At 36.5% G+C, this 21520-nt stretch overlaps 1 protein-coding gene across 1 annotated transcript in view; it reads right to left on the reverse strand.

Moving 5' to 3' along the window:
* COG6 (component of oligomeric golgi complex 6) overlaps nt 1-21520 on the reverse strand; it is a 57794-nt gene that overhangs the window by 26990 nt on the left and 9284 nt on the right. The window contains 7 exon segments of the mRNA XM_069802788.1: nt 799-863; nt 5201-5292; nt 5401-5529; nt 9237-9330; nt 10515-10585; nt 10828-10910; nt 12825-12936. Coding sequence (XP_069658889.1) covers nt 799-863; nt 5201-5292; nt 5401-5529; nt 9237-9330; nt 10515-10585; nt 10828-10910; nt 12825-12936 — 646 coding nt within the window.

Genomic DNA, 21520 nt, shown 5'->3' on the forward strand with positions numbered 1-21520 from the left:
GGATCATTATTAATGATTTCTATCAAATGGGTCCCCTAAACTAAGGCTGTAGCTTGAAAAAAGACAACTGTGGAGGGATGCAACAAAAATACAGCAAATCAGGGTAGCATAAAGATGGTAAGTAGGAAACAATTTTTCATGGTCTCTTTCAATACAAAAGCTGGAGTTATTAAACAAAAGGAGCTGGCTTTTCACACAGCATGCAGTTAAACTGCACACTTCCCTGCTGCAGGATATGTTGTGAACACCAGCATTTTATGTCAACTTGACATATTCATGCAAGAAAAATCTATTGAGGTCTATTAAATACAAAGACAGTAGCTATGGCTCAGTAAGTCCATAGTACATCCACAAACCCATGAGGAAACTGTTCTACAGAAGTATCATGACACAACTGCATAACCTGTATACTCTTCCCTAAGCATATGCTAATGGTCACTATGAAAAACAAGGTAGTAAATTAAACTGATTTTTCATTTGACCCACTACTGCCATTCCTATATACTTATCGCAAAGCTAAATTTTTGTACATAAGCACTCCTGAACTTAGGAAAAGTAAAACGAAATCAAAATACAGATTTAGTATCCTAGTATCTCTCACTATATGACTGTTTAAACCAGGTATCTATGAACTATGGAATCTTTAATTTTGAAGGGTTTTATGATTCTCAAAGTTGAGAATCTAATTCTTAACCAAGGGTGATGAAAATACATTGTAGAAATGGGGACAGCTGTTCTGGAAAAACATGACAGAACAATTTTTATATTTAGAATGTTAAGGAAAACAAAATACTTCACCTTCAGAGGCCTGCAGACACCTTCTGTGATGTGCCCAACTACTTCTTGAATATTTTCTTCCACACCTACAGTTAATGCAAACACATGCTAAGATTATGCAAATGTCATTCTCTTTTCTTCAAGACTATAAAACAAATAAACTCCTCCATATTATGAACTGTATATTCTTTCCTCCACAAGACTAGTTTACACCTCCACTGAATTTCAAATCTAGCCACTAGGAAATAGCTGCATAACAAAACAGAGTCCTGGAGAGTCATTACCTTATGTTACACAATTGCTTCCTAGCACAACATGGTGCCTGGGAATTTCAGGGAGAAGGAGCAAGAGGAAGAATAAACGATATAGCAAGAAACTGTCACAGTAAGGCTCAATATTAGCACTTCATTAAATTAAACAGGAAAACAAAAGGCCAGTGAGATGCTCAAGGACCAATAGTACATACCATTTTGAAAGGCCTGAACCATAAATACATGTGTCTGTCAGCGTTTGGTACTGACGTGCTCATGGCATTGTTACAAATTAAATCACATATGTACCTCCACACTGCTGTATGCTGCACATTAGCAAACACTTCCTCCCCAGCAGCAACTGAAACTCATCTTTCACAGAACTATATACAAAAGAGAATATTGCCCTATCTTATCATGGAACATAAATGAATTGTTGCATGGCAACCAGTACTGTCATAAATCAATCAAACTGAAAGCAACAGATCTTCAAGCTCTCACTTCAGTAACAACTCAGAATAGATGTATGGAGAAAGCAATACTTAATTCTAATTTAAAACTTGTCAACAGGAGTTCATCTTCAGATGGGACCCATGCAATGAACAGTAAACAAACTGACTGTGACATGTGATAGAAATCAGGTGACCTGAAGCTATATTTTGCAGATCTTATTTCAGACTAAAAGAGATTACTTCTGAGAGTAAAAATTATAAAAGATCAGCAGTCTGTGCCAATGTCGCTTTATACCAAGATACGTGAAAAGCCACATAAGCAGAAACAACTGAATTCAGTATGGTGGCTGTAAGAATTTCAGCATATTAAATTGGTAAGGTAATAAAAATATGTTTATGTATTTGAGTATTGATATCAAGTAAGAAAGCAAGATTACAAACCACAAGATGTATAGTCTGTTATGTAATGGCTAGCTCCCAGATACACCCTAACAATTTACACATTTCTTAGTAGGAACAGTCACACTTTACTGTTCATCAATATAACAAGCACCTAGCACATATTTGCAATAGTATATCTAGACCAGATTGACTTAAGAACAAGTTGTTGGATATGAAAGCTTTAGCTGCAAAAATATACAAGTTCAAACACCACAGGACATGGAATTACAATTCTTGATATATGGCAGGCTTGTGCCTTCACATATATTTTCATGTCCAATTAGAATATTTTAGATTCAGCAAACAGTAAAAAGAAATCTTCCAGCACAATAGGTTATATAACTGTTGCAAGTATTAGTACGTCACACTGACGTAAAAGAATTATGGAATAAACAATTCTTAGAGACCCAAAATCACTTTTAGAAAAACAGTTCATTACTGAAGATACACTTCTGTCTGCCTGCTACACCACCTATCATTTTTCTCTGTGTATCCTTCTATAAGGGACAGATCTTTCTTGGACTTCGTTTCGCTTCTGCTCTCCAGCTGGGTTCCTGTAACTTCCATGAAAAATGGGTTTCTACTGCATCTTTTAAACAGAATGCCTGCAACTCTCTCTTCCTTTAAAGTGCAAGGTCTCTGTAAGACTGGAAGGCTCCTGTTAGCCAGAATACCTAAGCTCCAAAGAAGAGAACCAGATGCTTTATGCTTGTCCAGTACAACACAAGATATTTAAACTTTTCTGAATGTGTTTTCAGTGCTTTTTATTAACATTTTTGGTCAGATTAATTTTAAACCGCTAACATTTGCAAGCTTAAAATGTTAAAATTTTTTAAAAGCTATTCTTGAATGCTTGATTATGGGCTACATAGTTTGTTCTCTTCAAAGTAAAAACTGGGATGGGAACATCCAAAAATGTGGCATGCACACAGTTTCTCCTCCACTGGGACCAAATCCACCTCTATCTCAGCCATAGCTATACATGTGGCTTTTTTTTTCTTTTAAGAAAAGGGAAGGTTTTGTGTAGCTGCGATTTACCACGTTCTCCATAGTCCTGAAATAACACAGAGCTTATAGAAGAATTTAAACAGAAATCTGAACTCAGAACAGAGACGCCTGAATTAAAATAATAAAACCTGTTCCATCTGCAAAAAGCTACTCAAGTTGAAATTAAAGTTAAAACATTTGACTGACCTAAGTTTAGATCCCCAATTAGATATCTTATCTATAGTAGTCACTTGGGCTCCCTCTATAGGGAATGGAAAAAAACCCCAAACAGTTGTGATGAAAGTCTCCAGAAATGCCTATGTTAGATCTAACTTTTGCTAGGAAGATTTGCCCTCTGGAGATGCAAATCTCCATCGTTATCTGTAATGGTAAATAAACAAGATGTCCACTTTTTAAATGGCTACGTGAAATTAACTCAATCTATACTGTAGCCTGCACAACCAGACACCAGAAGACTACAACAGCACAGGGAATTCAACTTGAATCTCTCAGTACCATAGACACTGTACTCACTGATTAGCCACTACCAACTCAGGATCTGTATTTATATAAACCATATAATCTCAAGGTACTTCATAAGGCTGCACTTCCCAGAAGTGGTTCTTGTTAAACCCAGTGGTATCCCATTAAGCACTGTTTTGTCTAACAGATCTTATCGCATAACCATCCTTGTTATCAAAAAAATTTCCCAAAGACGCAGAGGAGTAGTTAATGGCCAGCACCTCCCAGGCTTTGTTGCTCCCAGTATGAAGCTAAGAATCCCTCTTTACATTTCTTGAAAACTGTACAACAGTGATGGCAAACCCCTTCCTGGAGAGCTTAGGAAAATGTATTTTTGCTTCAGACAGAAATACTGAATCTCTTGTTTATACTAGTCTCTTGGGGAAAAAAGTTTTGGCCCAGTGATTTTTCTGGAACATTTTTCCCTAAAACATTTAGTATCTCTGTATTCTCAAGTAGCTTACTCTGATCTATGGCTTAAATGCTCTAAATATATCTAATTATGTAGTCACAGCACCTCAGCCTGACATCCTACCAGAAGGCCAAGGGATTTAATAGTTAAATAAAGCACTGCATAAAGAGGTGTGAGAATTTCAGAACAGAATGCAGGCCTGGGCAGCAGGAGTAGCCCAGTCTACAGCAGAACCAGATACAGTACATCCTCCATGGGGGCAGCTTTTTCTGAGGGACTCCCCAATTACAGCAGAAGCATCAGACGGTCATCTACATAGAATTGCCATGTCTTTTTCTCTACCATAAAACCATCATGAGGCCTGCTTTCCTGTCTCCCTGAGATACTGTGAGTAAATAATACTAAATTCACTTCTATAGTATGTTGTAATTATAGCTAAAAAACAACATTTCAGTTTGATTTACAGCAGTTCCTAAACAACCTCCTTGCTCATATACCGTTAATTAGGAAAGCCAATTAATACTTCCAACAGTAAGGAAAATGAGAATGCATATTCACTTTAAATCCCAGAGCAGGACTCAATTAAAACATACAGTCTGAAGAGCTCACTAGACACAGATCAAATGTAAGTTCTTACGAGTTTCTTAAAACTGAGTACACATGCTTAATTTATTAAATAAGCCTTTGGCTGAAGCTATGGACGCAAATCATACTACAGCTTCTGCAGGATAAAGGTCTTTAAAGTATAGGTCCAATGTACTTAAAGCAGGGCAAGGGGGCTGAAGAATAAGCATGAGAATCTCTAGTTCTGTTAATGAAGGAAAGCTTTGATATTAAAAAGCTTTACGTATCTATGAGCAGCCTACTTTGACCTCCGTAAACCTATATGATGTTACATGACAGAAGAAAATTTCATTTTACTTGTAGCATAGAAGGAAGAGAATTATAAGAAGGAATTATGTTTAAAAAATTTACTGAATAAATGAGCAAGGCCTAACAGGAATCCTCAACATACCAATAAGCAACCCTAGGACAATGTTTTCAGAGAGGTATGTATTCATATACACTACAGACTATTCTTGAACTCTCAACTACAGTCTAAAATGTCCCTTTGTAAACTTAGTGTAAATCTATTACAAGCACAGTAAAATGAGAAGAGTGCATTTTGAAATACTCTTCTTCATTAAGGGCTTTCTTCTGGCCAAATGCAACCACCAGCTACTCTGAAATTATTTCTAGGAAAATCTAAGCTCAGACTCTCATAACTGAAGCCCACCCTAAGAAATTAATCACACTTTCTGACATCACAGATTTACTTTCTATCAGTTCCCAATTTATGTTTTAAAATCTAGTACTACCTTGAATAGTTACAAGCTTTAACATAGCTTCTAGGTGTTCTTTTTCAGAAGCTGTAGCTTGATGCAACCAGGCCAGCATGTCTCCTACGTACCTAAAGACAGAAATTTCTGTGTAAATCAGCAGTTTATGGTGTCAGGGATTCAAAGTGCCAACAGGCAAAGGAAGGATTACTTCATATACGTTCTTGCTAGTACTGTACCTCAGAGGATCGTGGGAGTGCATTTCAATAGGGCGGGGAGTACCTCCCAGACCTCCTCTAGTAAGAGCATCTATAAAGCCACGGACTACAGCACTCCTCCTAGCTGTTCCAAACTCATCCAATGTGTACCTGTTATTGAAACATGAAAATGGGTAAAACAAAACAGTTCACCTCATCACAGTTCATGAGCTTAACTATACAGTTAATATGAGTAACCATTTTTATAGTTCTAGAAATCTTGCATCAATGCTTCTACTATGAAGCATTCAAAACTATCTTATTTTCTTGACCCCTCTAAACAGATACTAAAGGTATACCTTTTCCTTGACCCTCCCATTCCTTTGCCCTACACAAATAAATAAATAAATGAAAAATCAGCTTTTCCATTTTTGTACATATAAGCATGCGTTGACAGGTCTAGGACTCCTGTCCACATGTGGTCCTGCTAACTGACAGAAGCAGCAACTTACTGCACTGCCACACAGGGCTTTCTCCTTTTTCTAGGCTACCACATGATTAGCAGCAAAAAATTTATTTTCATTTGATAGTTGTTCACTGGTTTTAATCAAATGAGTCTTAGTTAGATATTTAATGGATGGACAATTACAGCCCAGAGTGCATAACCCCAAATGGCTTGCTGGCAGTAGAGGAGGTAGCAAGAACATATACACAGCTCATTTCTGGAGCAGGCTACCTTCCTGTTGGGGCTAAAGCACGACAGCAGGTGAAGGATGGGAAATGAACACTGCTAGGATCCCTGTTACATCTGCTTAGAAACAGCATTTTTGCAAGCTATGGAACACTTCTTTTTTTTTTCTTTTTTTTTTTTGAAAAAACAAATTTAAGCATTTTGCACAAAACACATGAATTACAAAGGAGAGAAAGAAAATACACATGACAGTTTATTTTTCCAATATAACTGAAGAAATGCCAAAGAGTAAGCATGGTGTCACTTACCAATGACACCCAGCAGCTGAACAGATATAAAATAATAATAATAAAAAGCATGTTACTCACTGACTGAAGTTAAATGAGTACTGCATTCAGAATTAACAGATGGGGAGAATAAAATACGAAAGAAAATAATATACTGTTTCAAGTATGTTCCAAGTTCAATTAGATTTCTATTATGCTATAAAAAGTCTAAGGGAACCTTCAGTTTTGCTCTTTTCAATCTACATGACTATTTGAGAGAGGGGGAAAAAAGCACACTGAAAAATCCAGAAATTTCTGTTTAAATCTTTTTCATCATACACTGTACTTGTTAACTCAGAGAGTAAATATCTGCAATTAAAAAAAAAAGTCTAATGAAAAAAGTCTTTAATAAATTACAATTTACAAAAATGATGCAATTAAAAGTGGGAGAGATCCAGGATCTGCCGACTACCCACAGTCCAGGAGTAGCAGCATTGCAGTGAAAAATCTCAAGTGTTTGTAGAAACTAGCTAAGCTTTATTTTTTCTCCCCTCCAATAAACAGCTATATAATAGATCATTAAAAATACAGCAGCAAAACAGATCTTGTAATCTTGTTATTAGTTTTGAAAACAGCATTTAATAATGATAAGTCTGTTTTAAAAAGAAAAAGAAAACTACTAATTTTTCTTTTGCTCTCAGTAGAACTGGATATAACTATTACAAAATCCTGCATCTTAAAAAATTCAGTAATAACTATTATTTACACTAGAAACACAGTATTCACTACTATGTTATTACATGTACTCATGGTAGGGGAAGAAAACAACATTTGGATTCTTTTCAACCCAGCTTCAATTTTTTAAAAACCCAGTAATGATCACTGTGGGGAGAGGAAGGAGGTAGAGAAAAGGCTTTCAAAACCAGAGAGGATGATGGAAGAGGAACACTGCTTTGAGCTATGACTCCACGTATTTTCTATGAAACAGTTTTCAATTTTTCTGTTAGAACCAGGAAATGAAAACCAAACTGCAATGTTTATTTCAGAACCCTACTGACTGCAGTTCCCAAAATCCATTCATGGTACAATCTTTCTGCCACCTTAAGTTAACAAGAAGTAAGTCAATATAAGAAAACAAGAATTTGTAGTTTTGTTTCTAAACTACTGCCCTTCTCCATCTTACTCACTCTCCCCCAATCAAATCACAATCTTTATCAGATGCAAGGACAGTGATTTGGAGGAAAAGTGTTTAGTCCACACAACAGTGCTTATATGTATAAAACCAACAATGATTTAAAATTACTTTCTTCTGTGATGTAATTTTTACATTTTAAACTCAGCAGTTTCTGTCCTAAAGGTATAAAAAAATTTTTGGAAGGGAATAAACTAAATCTTGAGATTTAAAACGCAAAGCATCAGTACTGCAGCTTTGACAATGCTGCTGTAGCAAGTAGTTAAGCATGATAATCTATGATAAGAGCCATATGCATCTTCTACAGTAATGTTTATTTTTGCCTTTTTGGCAGAAGAAAAGTCCTATCTATGAAGTTCTACCTTTGGTAATACTAGTAATGCTGTTTGTGAGAGAGGTGTCAGAAGAAAAATATAGTCTCTTTTGCAGATTCATTATAAAGTGGCCAGCTGTGGATTTATACAGAAGGAGCACAGGGGTGGGGGGTGTCATAAATGTTAAAAAAGCAAAACAATGGTTTTATGAAGTTTGAAAGTAACAAAATTTAACAAAATATTTATTACAGAAAATATAAACTATATCTGTAAAGAATCCTATAAAATGTTGTGAACACGGTTGTGACTGATCCTTTGCAGCTGTGAAAGAGGGCCTGGAGGACAGAATGCAAGAAAACACTCTGCAACACCCAGCTATGGCCCAGTGCACTGCAACGTACCACATGTAAAAGCTGGGAGGCCGAGGGACACCACCTCTCCCTCACATTAACAAGCAGAACTGACTGAGCATGTCGAGATGAGCACTCTCCCTCATACTGACAGAACTTTTAAGGTCTGGCTGCACTGTGCATTTTCCCTGTTAAGAGCTCAATGGAGATTTACAGTGTCACACACCTACACCATTGGGGCGTGTGTACACCTACATATTTGACACTCTTAAAGACAATGCTAGCCTTTGAAAGACTGCTTAGTACTCTGCTGTCCTGGGTGCCTGTGGCTGAAAGTAATTTGCAATAGTTGCAAAATGTGACCAATGCATTTTTCAAAAAAAACCCTACAAAGCAAAGAAGCCTAAGTACCACCTCTTCAGGTAGGGTCACCCGAATAAAAACAGTTCTTACAGTGCCACCTCGTGGTTAAGTTGTCTCTACTAACTACCATTTCATTTACATTAAGTCTCTTCAGCAAATTCTGAACAAGAACTAAACAGTAGTGTATGCTATATATATGTAAATATAAAGTACCCCTACGCTTTAGAGGCCCATATGTAGTAGACTGTTTTTAATAGATTAATGTACAACTCATAACGCAAGACATTCTTACTACCAGAAACCCTTCAGTAAAAGCTAATTAGCCTTCATCAATTTTTTACTTTCAGAATTTAAATGAGACAATCACATGCTTTGGACAGCATTTTTTTCTTCAGAAGAACCCTACAATGAGAGCAGAAGAAATTCGCAATTCATTTAGATTAAAATAAATACAGTCTGACATTTTACTTTAATTAGAGACCAGTAAGTTGGAAAAAGTCCAATGACATTTACTGTGCCATAATTATGTCAAAAAGACTTCTGAAATTTAAAGAAGTTGAAATATTATTTTTTTTATATTTTTATTTTTGTAAAATCTGACACAGGACTAAATTGCCACCTTCTTTGGCACTGTAATTCATGCCCATCTTTAAACTGCCTAGGCTGGAAATACTCATTTGTTAATCATGAACATTTACTTACTTATACAGGACAGGTCTATCTTGTAAGGCTTCCATAGCTTGAGCGAGAACTGGAGAAATGTCACATGATTCTTGTGTCAAAGACCTGCATTCATCTATAAAATATCAACACAGAAAAAAGCCCATTCTTTACACTGTAATACCTTTTATAACAAGCTGTCAAACCAGAAAATGAGTTGAAAACTCAAAGTTTTTGATTTTGAATTGAAGCCTTCAGAATATGCTACCTGGCCTAGTTTGTGTTAATGTAATTGAATTCCCCCATAAGCAGTACTTCACTGTAAAATGGATGTCCATCACAAATTTCAACAATAATAAAAATTAAAGGAAACTTAGTATCTGTTTGAGCCCACATACAAATGTCAAGTCATTCAACCATCAGAATTCTGTCAGGCTCCTTTACAATAGTTTATCACATTCCAGGTAAACTATTAGGAAAAAAGGGAGCAAGTATTTAAGCAAGCTGTGGGTGTGTTTTGTTGTTTGTTTTCATTTTTTTTTACTTTAATCACATTAACTATATAATCCTGTATATTCCATGCAAGAATGTGGAAATCATATAAACTAATCAAACATCGGCATAAAAATTATGAATTTTCATTAGGGTGAAACCACAACCATTATCTGAGGTTTCAGCATCCGCTGAAGAACAGCTAACAAGTATAATATTGCATTGCACCAGCTTTTTTTCACAAATCTTCCTCTTAGTATCTTAGGAGAAGAGAGAAGTAATAAAAAAAAAAAATAAAAAAAAATCTACATTTTACACTACCAGGGTGTTACACTGAAAACTGACACTTGGGTCCAGAGTAGATATCCAAAAAAATAATCGCCTACTATCATTCAAAAAGAGCATCCTGATGAAATAAGGTTGTGGGTTTTTTTCCTTTTTTAAAGGCAATAAGCCACTCCCCCCACTAAACTACATCTTACTACCAAATGGTCAAAACCAACAACTTCCCTGTAACCTGCAAGAAAATGAAACACAATACATTTAACAATTTGTTTAGACTACCAAACTGTACTTGTTGTTCTCTGTGGAAAACCATCTAAAAATACAAATAAATAATACACTTTTACAAACAGAGATGAGATTGGTCGAAAAAGGAGAGAATCACCGATTAACTATTTGGTTCACAACAAATCTTTCAGTAAGAAGGAAAGCCAAAGCCTTGTTAATGAATCTTGTAAAGGGTTTTTGCCGAGTTCAATCCACATCAAGGAATTAAAGGAATCATCATAATAATATTCATAAACATAAAAACATTCTTAGTCCTACTTTGAGTCCATCTGTAAAGTCGCTCATAAGATGTCTCTTGCAGTAAAGCCATCTGTTCCATAATTTCCAAGCTACAAGACAAAAAGATTTTATTTGCAAATATTATTTTAGATAGTATGAGCAAAGGCATGTACAAATCAAATAAAACACACCATTATTAAAATTACGAAAATTTAAAAATGTTACTCTTCTTCCTTTTTTTTGTGAAATACTCTCTCCTGTATAGTCATATGAAGTAAAGAATGAGACCTTGCTGTAACTTCTGCTTTTAACTAGTAAATGCTTATCTCACACTCACTTAAGTAGCACTCACCCTGCCCTTTGCTGATTTGTCCGGAGGAGAATCTTGACATCATCGTGAATTTGCTTTACTCTTCCCAAAGCCTTGAAAAAATCCTAAATCAATTAAAAAAAGAAAAAAGAAAAAAAAAAAGAGCACTGTTTAAAAGCAGTAACTTCTCATTCAAATCTCTAGCACTCTATACTCCCCATATCAATTCCATATTCTTATTCCTTGCAGGTGTGTGTTGCAAGTGCTGCTTTTAAAATACAAGCCCCCCTCCACCACCTTTCATTCCACCTTAAGAGCCTTAGGAGTCTCTTCTCTCCCATTGCATCACACCTTTCTTCCACACAAAGAAAAAAAAAATTAATAGCAGCAAAGATGTGGTTTTAACCTGTCTTTTATGCAGCATGTGTGTATTTTACATTTATTAGTTGACACTTTGGGGAGATGTTAAGGACATTACTATGCATGGTAATGATTTCTAAGACAAATCAAACATTTGCAGTAGATTAGACCAAGGTTTTCCGGGACAATCTTTCCTCCCTGTATAACTCAGCAGCAGCAGGAGCAAAGAAAAAAAACCCTCAAGACATGGACATATGGCCAAAAAGGTTATTTTGTTACTGTTCCAGAGAGCAAGTGAAAATCCACTAACATTTTCAAACACCTCTTACTATGAAGTCATCTTTCAAACAAGATGGAAGAGACTAGCTAATTCAGATGTAACTGTTACATCTTTTGTGACTTGAACACAGTTTGCCTCTGGAAAGTAGAGTTTCATTCTGGCTCAAGTCACATAAAAATATACATACTCTAAGTGAAGTAGGACACTGATTTAACCTACTGCCTTGCATCAACTGTGTTGAAGATCATGTTTATAAAAACCCAAATCACTCTTCCTTCAGGAAAAAAAAATAAAATTAAAAAATTGCCAAAACAGAAGCCTGCCTAAAAATGCTTTAAGCATACTGGTTGATTCCATCATAGGAGAAAAGCACACACATGATTTTACTCAAGTCTGCCATTTCATTAGCACAACTATGATTATGTATCAGTTACTTCTACACACTTTCTTATACAGATCAAAGTATCAAAAGGACTAATCCTCATTCTGCTGCAAACCAAGCACTGAATAAATAACACAGCGCTGCTGTCATTGTTCCCTGCAACATGTGCTTTTTAAAAACCTGAATGTTCTTTCATGGTAATAGTAGGTACAAAAGCATACAGCAATTACTCAAGTGCACAATCATTTAACACATTCCATTTATGCTTTCATTAGCAGTGTTTATGGTTATCTGCTCCATGTCTTTAATAACACTTTAACTGCAAACAGGATGCCTGTGGAAATGAGATAGTATGTCTCAGCAGGTAGTCTACATTTAAGTGAAGGTTTCTATGCAACTACAATAATAAAAATCTATTAAGTGTACTCAATTCTCTCATTATTCAGTTTGCTTTTACTGCAGAATAATGTGCCTTCTTATTCAAACCACAAACATATTCAAAAACTTGTTTTGAAAGGTGGCTAAAAGTGAATCAGCACCTAATATCTTCATCAACCAAATGATAATGAAGGAAAGTCTCAGCTTTTATTGTTTCAAATCACTGAATACCTATATACATGCATATGCAAAATGCACACACACATGCAAAGGTAGTATTACCTATTACTGAATTGCTCCAAATTTCTCATTTGCTTTATTTGAGTGTGATGAAGTGTTAAAATACCCTCACTGAAAGTTCAGACTTCATAAAGGTCTTTTTGAAGCGTAGAACCACACGATAGCTCATTTGCCCCTTAAACTCATTACACAAACTAGAATTTAATGTTGATTTTCTTTCTGTTACTTGAATCTTTCATCACACATTTCAAACTCCTCAGAAATTCACCATTCTGTTAAAAGGTACATTCCTCCATAAAAAATTAAATTACAAATGGGTAATAAGATCTCATGTACAGTTCAGCTAGGACGCTTCAACGTTTTAGTTCAGGGCAAAGCTTTTAATGTTCATTGAGCTACCTCAGTAATTGGCTCATCTTTTGTGCCTCGAAGGAGGTTCATTTCATCAGGCGTCAGTTGGAATTTTGCTATGAACGCGTCTGCAACTTGTGCTTTCATTTCTAGTCTCTGACTGTAATAAAACAAAGTGAAGAGGACATTACCTTTTTATGTTTATCTCAGATTTATTTTGCATATTCATACTTTTGGAAATATAATTAGCATTAGAAATTGGTGTTACTAAATTCTAACAGTACATTCTTGTCATCAAACACTTGAGTTGCACCTCCACATAGAATCTTCTGTTAAGCTTACATAGATTACTGAGTAAAGACAATATAAAGGTAAGTTAGCACATCTGAAAACTATTAAGTTCTTTAAAAAATATTCCTTTAGCATTTGTATCACAAGTTATCTAATCCAGATACTTTGTGCTTGTACAGTTGTAATGCTTGCAGTTACTTCCTTTCGAATTCATCAGGGAAAGAATGGGCTTTCATCTCATGTTTTCAGAGAGACACAAAAAGCTGTAGCACCCAAAATGAGAAAATTATCATTAGATAATCTACTTTTCTGTAGAACAGATCCATTTCTTCTTAAACAACATACAGTTGGGATACAAATTTACTAATCTCACAAGCAACCAAAATGTAATGGTTAATTCTCTTGATTACCCTCCTAGAAATAAACACAGCAGGGATGTTATATGCAAACGCCATCTCGTGGGCAGCATCTTTTTGCACATGTTTTGTCACACACCTTACTGTCACAGAAGGACCTAAACAAATATAGCTCTCTTCCACAGGAAGGGACTGGAATTCCTGTAGCAACAGAAAATTTGCTCAAACTGTGGTTTGAGTACGCAGCATTCCAGGAAATAAAGACTACTTTTTCAGAACATTGAGAAGACACTAATTAGTTATTTGTAGAAGAATAAGGCTCAGTAACTTTAAGACCATTTCACCTTCCAACGTAATTATTGCAAGATAAATACACTGTTGTTATAGGTGGTAAGACAGGCAAGCACACTTCTAATACTGACTGCAATAATCAAATTTCCTTGCAAGATCAAAGCTTGAAAAATAGGCTTTTACTTATTTACCCCTTCTCTACTATCCAGCTAGTGTCTAGACTTCATTCAGCTGAAGAAGCACAGAAAACTGGTTTCCCTTCTGTAGACATGGATGACTTTCCCATCCTGCAGTTCTGCAAACTCTATTTTAGAGATCAGATTAAATATTTTTGCAATTGTCAGTGCTCTAGCATACTGAACAGTGAGAAGGAGGGGAATATAAAATCCAGCCGTGTTTTAACAGTAAAATTTATGAAAATCAAAGGGGAAAGCAACCCAGTACTTGTAAGTTACACAGAAGACACCTAACCAAAAAGAAAACCCAAAAACTCACATGCTTTAATACCACATCTTTAACTGGTAAATCAGGTTTCACCAGGGTCCTACGCAGATGTGGCTATTTTGCCTTTACATTGACAGTTTTGCAATGGTTACAATCAATCTGTCTATTTAATTTTTCCTAAGCAAACTCTACAATTGCAAATTCAGGGTCTCCATGAAGCTGAATGTTTCTCAGAGAAGGAACAAGAGTGATGGAGGATGATTTTGGCCAACTAAACAGGCAATGACAGCAGATGCATCCACAAAAAACTGTACCACTTTCTAAGCAATCTGATGGTACCTCACTGCAAGTGAGGAAGAACAGGGAAGAAGTCTAAAAAGGGAGGGCTCAAGAGTGCATACACAGTTTGTAAACAAGAAAATGCAGGTACAGGAAAAAAGGAAAGGTATTTGGAAGAGAGGAAAGAGATTGAGAAGCATCATGATGGTTTGGCAAGGAGGCGGAGTCAGTTTTCTAGCACAAGGAATGGGGCATGGGGAGAGAGAGATTTAGGAGAGAACAGAAAGTACCAAAAGACTCTGGGGGCAGAGAGGGGAGACGTGTGAGATAATGGGTCTGAAGGGATCGAAGTTGCGCCATCTTCTCTCTTTAAATAACTTTGTCTAAATCTCTCATATGGGGGTGAAGACATGCAAGACCATCTTCAGACATGCAAGACCATCCTCAAACTTAAACAGACCTGGCACTGTTTCCAGCCCCCCGATACGCTTTTCTGACACAGAAAGTGTGGCAGACCTCAATACAGTGGAAGGAGAATGGAAGAATATAATTTTGAACACATTCAGTACATTTTCAGCAGGAAGACTAGGCAATAAAATCTGAAGAGAGGAAGTCATGATGTAACTTCAGCTAGAGACAGAAAAAAAAATACCAAGAGAAGCTGTCTACAAAACATACAAGAACTAACAGACAGGAGGATACTAACAAAAGAGTATTTTTAATTAAATATTAGGCTTGTGAGAGATCTTCTGATGATAGGTACATCATTCTCACAGCACGGATGAAAGATGAATCAGGTCTGGTCTGTAGTAATGTATTCCACCATTGCAACAATGCCCAAGACATGGTGCTTAGGCTGCCTCAGCTATCCCTGCTTGTCCCTGCCCTGCCCTGCACTGCCCTTCCCACTGTGCCAGAACTGTTGTTCATACTATCATGTAGTGAATCAGACAGGAACAAATCTGTCAGGAAAAAAAGAGAAGTTTGGGGTTGGGGGTTTTTGGGGGTGGAGGTTATATGTATTTTCTAATTCAGTTTACCACAGTCATGTACTAGGGGACCGTGGGGTAGTAAGTTCTGTACAGAACAGCACTGTGAGCTGCCAGAGGCAATGGGGCAATAACTACTTAGTTCATTGCTGCTATGAAACTGCTCATGAAAACTACACTTCAGAACTCTTCTGGGGTATAAAAAGAGGTCATTTCAAGACTCAGTTACAACAAATAACAATAATATTTTTTATTAGGACCCTCCCCTCTCAAACCTCCCAAAAAACCTAGAGACATATGACATAGCTACTCAAATTGAGTACCAGGCAAGAACACGTAAAATTTCACCCAATCATGGTGCTTTCAACAGCGCATTCCTGTTTCATGCCATTGTGCTGAGGAAGTCTAATCCATCAACATCACCATCATTGGATTTGGTTGAAACAACAGACAATGTAATTTAGTGAATTAACTTTATTTAATAGTTGCTCCGAGTCTCTCCTCTTGTGATAGAAATCTCAATTTAATATAAAACCACAAAGCTGAAAATACTTACACTGGATTATCCCTCCCTTTAGGGAAAAGAAGGAAGGTAGGAAGGAGACTAGAGAAAGTAAATGCAAGACCTTCTTTGGTTTCAACTGAAACAAGATCTCCCATAAAAACAGGAGCAGATGAGATGTTGAGAAACTTTTCTGTTCTTTGAACCTGTGTATCTCCTGAGTGCATAAACTTTTAAGTGCTCTTACAGAAGATCTCCATTTACTATTATCTCCTGTTCCTCACATGTTTTGAATATATCCTTTCACCAAACTGGGGGCAGGGGGAAGTCTGATTTTAAGAAGTGCAATATACCAGGCATAACAGCTTTTTCAGTTTGCTTTGCAGATTTGTTAGAATTAGGGTTGCAGACTTTCAAAGAACAACGACCGGAGTCAGGAACTGTACAAACAGCATGCTCGTTAGTCCGCAATGGAATTCCGTGCCCCTTCACTCCTGGGGTTACAAAAACTAAGCATGGCAGAAGATCAATCTCTCTCCACCTGCAAGTCCTCACTCCGCACAGTCGTCCCTCCACTGCTTTTTTGCTGCTACAGAGAAGAAGGTTCAATCAAACATCATGCTTTTAAGCCATTCCCATCCTTGGCTGCATCTTTGGCTAACACCTGCCATAACTGCTGAGCCAGTCTGCACCCCCCCAATAATTAACTTTTATAAAACAGAGTCAATATATTAAACTCTAGCATACTGGCAAGTCAAAAGTTTCACGATGTAAACACAAGATAACAACCTCAAGGTGGCAGCAATGTTTCATCTATCTTTCTCAAGACAGTGATTCAGAAGTGGTGAGAAACATCTATCCTAAACCTAAAAGCAGGTGTCTGAATTTTGATACACTATTTCTTTTGGGCTCTTTACAGAGGACATGGGATTTCAACAAGCTACTCATTTTCAGAACCCAGGTTAGCCACCTCTGCTTATGCAGGCTATGAAAGTTGCCTTGGTTACCAATCTGCATGAGAAAGAGATCCTACATCCTAGATGATGGATCAGGAACAAAACATTTAAGTGCTACGTACCCTTGAATTCTACCTGGCAGTATACAGTATTAATGAGACCAGTACATTCGCATAGGTATTTAATTTTTTATACATATATATATATATTTCCTCAGACATAAGCTAACAGATATTTAACTAGAATTTAATTGATATAATTAAAGGAGAGAAATGGATTAAAATACCACTCAAGTTTGTTATTTCACTGTGATGAGTGCTATGCAAAACACAATGCGGGTAACAACAAAAGCTAGAGTAAGGCCATCCTACATATAACCCACAGCAGTCGGTACCTGTGCAGACTTTTGGACATTTCAAGACCCACTGGCCTTTCTGTAAACATAATAATTTCTAAATTGTGTTCTAAGCAAGTGCAGTACAGCAGAGGAAAGGCCACACTGTGCTGTTATACCAAAGTTGGGTTTTTTCTTTTACTAAAGTTATTCCTGCATAAAAGAACAAAACTAACAGATCATGGGAACACTGCACGGATGCAAAGGGGGAAGTGCCAAGCACTGGTAGACTTTGGAGCTTGGGCGGGGAATGAGACTCCAACAAAGAGCAATTTCCCCAGTTTTAATCGTTACCAGGGAGACAGAATTCTTTTGCAAGAGAACTCAAAAGGCTGGGAAAACTATGCACTTCATGCACTCTTCCCTTGAGCCAAATACAAATGCACGCTGTTTGTTAGGATTATCACCTAGACAGCTTAAAAATGAGGTGGAGGAGAAACAGGCTTTTCCAAAGTTTAATTTTATCTTGCCACCAAATAGAGCATAAAAATCTGCTAGCTTCCTTTACCTAGGACGAGTCATAGCAGCACATTCTGAAATTACTTTCAATTTGTGGTACGAGGATTCAACACATTTTTAAAGCCTCAGAAAGATAGAGTATTTCTAACTCATAAAGAAATAACAACCATCTTTAACAGACATGTATAAATGCTTTTCAGCAGCAGCTGGAAAAATTATTTTTCTGTGATGGTTTTTGTGGAAGGCAAATATACAAGACTACATAACAAAACATCTACACATAAATAAGTGTTAGAAAACCATTCTTAAGAATAAGTACCAGGTGCAAAAACGCAGTTGTAAATGCTGAAAACAAATGGTTTTATTCTACATTTTGTCTGTCAAACACATCCTTTATTGAAGGAGAATTGAAATACTGTGAGAAGGTATTCAGTGACCAATTCCATCACAGAATAAAATTATGAAATTTTCTCCTTAATTAAAAATAGGAAGGCACAGAGTATCATAGTGAATTGTCTAACGTTCCCAGGGTACAGGAAAAGAGCAGTAATATTGCAGAAGGCTTTACTGAGATGTCATCTGGAAAACAGATCACAATCCTGATCATCTGTGTTCAAGAACAACAGCCTCCCATTAGACGAGAGCTAGCAGGATGACCATGGGAATGGGGAACCTAATTTATGAGAGGAGATGAAGGAAGCTCTTAAGATAAAGGACAAGATGAAAAAACAGCCAATTTATATCCCAAGAATTAGATTGGAAATTAGGGAAAGGCTATTACTGGAAAGAACAAGCTTTTGAGGTAAGTGTTCCAAGAACAGCAACACATACAAAATGCAAAAATAATTCACTAGTTATATGCTGAACAGTTGACAAGTTTATGAAAGTCATCATGCAAATGATAGCTGGTAGGAGGAGAGCAGACTTGAACTTAGAAGGTTTCTCTTATCTGTAATCCTTACCTGAACACAGCTAGCCTGCAATGCTGCAGCCCTGCCACATAATACATTCTGCTCTAAAAATACGTAAAAATCAAAAAGGCTAAATCAAAATTTAAGCAACAGAGGATACTACCTGCACAGAAATGATTCTAATCTTGCCAAACAGATTACTAAACACTAGAATAAAAAAGCTTATATGCTGTAAATAAATTCACAGAATTCAATAATTTTCTACTTACATACTGATCAGGCTTCCTATAAACGTCATTGGTATGTATCTACAGAATAGTCTGGATAAGCCATTTTCACAGGCAAAACTTCACAGCAATCATGATATATATACTTCCCAGGCAAATCAGTGTTTAGCAATGGTTAAGACACACGGTTTCTAACTTGTGAAGGAGTGTATTTCCAGTGAATAGATTATTTTCCATCTTGTAGACATGAGCTAGTTGATACTGTCATACCAAACAGACTGATATCTTCAGCATATCTTTTATACAACCTGATATAAAGACATTTGAAAGGGGCCTGCCTGGTCTAGCTTCAAATTTGCCATCAAATTAAAAAATGTTGCCAAAGGCATGAAAATAACACACTGTTCTCTACATCCACCTGGAATAAAATCAGAACAAATTAGCTTAACCAGCAGCAAAAGGAGAACTAAATCAGGTAGTAGGAAAACAATAAAGAAGCAAAATCAATTTCCAGCAAAGACCATGGGCTGGCTCTCTGTTCCTGGGCTTTTCTTCTAAGAGCAGCTTAGACAAACATCAGTCAGGAACAGTACCATATAACTAATTTTGCACTTCTGATGAATGTTTCTTGACCTGTAAGACCATGCCTCATTTCATATTGATCAAGAGTACTTCAAGCCTCAACAGAGTACATGGTTGTCAAGTAGAAAAGCTGGCAGGAAATAAGCCTTTGCACTTTCTCTGCTGGTCATGGCTAGAATGTGACAAATGAGGCTTTTTTTTCCCTTCAGATCCATTTTAGCTGTTTTGATGCCTGTGTGCCCTGCTACCTATGCTTTACTTTGGTACAAATCAGGAAAGAAAATCAGCCTCAGAATTTCAAGCCTTCACCCTCCCCCACATGAAATTATAATTCAGTTTGGGCAATCACTGCTTTTTCTCATGAAGCATATTCACAGGAATAAATGTAATTACGAGTTTCAAAAGGTCAAGACATGAAATACATCTCATCAGTGCAAACCACCATATCACAACTTTTCTCAGCATACGCTGATGAACGCAAACCTCTCTAACCTGCTACAAATACTGCTGAACTTCCTGCATCATTTCCAAATTAACTATGACAAAAAAGATACTTCTTAAAAAAGAAAAGGAAAAAAGCACTGTGAAGAGACAACAAGCATGAGATCTGTAGTGCAGCACTACTGAAGCAGCAGATGTTCACTAAGAAACATTTCTCCTAAGACTTTTGACCTTGTATTGAGCGCAAAGGTGACAGTCAAATCATTCACTGAACTCCAAGAACTGTGTTTGGTGAATTTAAATAAAGAGCAAGTCTGAATGTAATTCAACTAAAATAAATTGAAGTACACACTGCTGCATTCCAAAATATATTTGGGAATCACATTTAACTGTATTTTTAAAAAGTGAAACAATCCTAGTGCTGCAGAAACTGATTTCCAGAATCAACATAACTAATAAAGACTCTGACATCAAAACACACATTTTGCTCTGTTTAAGAACACAATTAATAGAAGGTAGAAAAACAGGATAATGTGTAAATGTGTTCAAGTGCACAACCTCAATGAAAGCTCTGAAACTTTAGCCTGACTCAAAAAATTTCTGTCCAAGCCATTTCCATTTCCATTCCCATTCTTCTATACAGTTTTCAGAGTACGGTGGTCTTTACTCCCAGAAAACTACTTTTGACTTTCACCAATTTTCTATTTCTGTAGGCTTATTTTCTGGTATTTCCCTGAGCACATACATACACTCACATAGCAGCTCTTATTTAATTTTATAAAAATTAATATTGTAACTATTGCCTTCTGGTCTCTTTCTTCAGTTGTTGGATCCACAACTGTCATTTGTGGCTAACCTCAAAACAATCTTGCACAATACCTTACCGGTAAGTGACTGGTAGAACTACTATGGAGCCAGGCTTCTGGCATTCTGCATAGTGTTTTGCAACTGAACTGTTATTTCTCTGGTTTGGAAACTACTGAACTCCAGAACACTTGTTCCCAATGTAAGGTGAAGTAGGTTAGTATTGCAAGTAGGTTTTCTGCTTCACACGAAGAAAAAAAAAGAACTAAACTCAGGTACAAGAGAACCAACAAGTGACAGAAAGCTTTTATTAAAATCTCACTTCAAGGAGCAAGATCCTTTTTCTGTCAGCCTGTTAGCCATGGTAATAAACAAACCCACATCTTTTCAAAAGCAGCAGATGTTGTTTGAAAACAAACTAATCGCCTCATTACTATACATAAAAAGCCTAATGCAACCCGAAAGCAATATTAGTTTGCTCAAGAAAATGTATAGAAATCTAGTGAAGATACTGAAGTAGAAGTGGATTTTTAACAATTCACAGAAATTGTCTGAATTAACTACCTCAGTTTTTCTTTGTTATCAAAGTTTGTTATGAAATACATTAAAACTAAAATTATATTCAAGACTCTACATTACTGAACAGCAATAAATTAACCTTATGTTATAGAGAGATGGGTTCAATGGTTTGGACTACTTTATTTCACACTACATGGTTCTGTTAGGTTGTGATAAGTCTCAATTAAAGAGAGAAGAGGAGAAAAAAAAAACTAGTTCCTATGTTAAGCAGATTCCATAATTTAAATAATGTGAAGGAA

Source organism: Haliaeetus albicilla, chromosome 15, assembly GCF_947461875.1.
Source record: "Haliaeetus albicilla chromosome 15, bHalAlb1.1, whole genome shotgun sequence".
NCBI lineage: Eukaryota > Metazoa > Chordata > Aves > Accipitriformes > Accipitridae > Haliaeetus > Haliaeetus albicilla.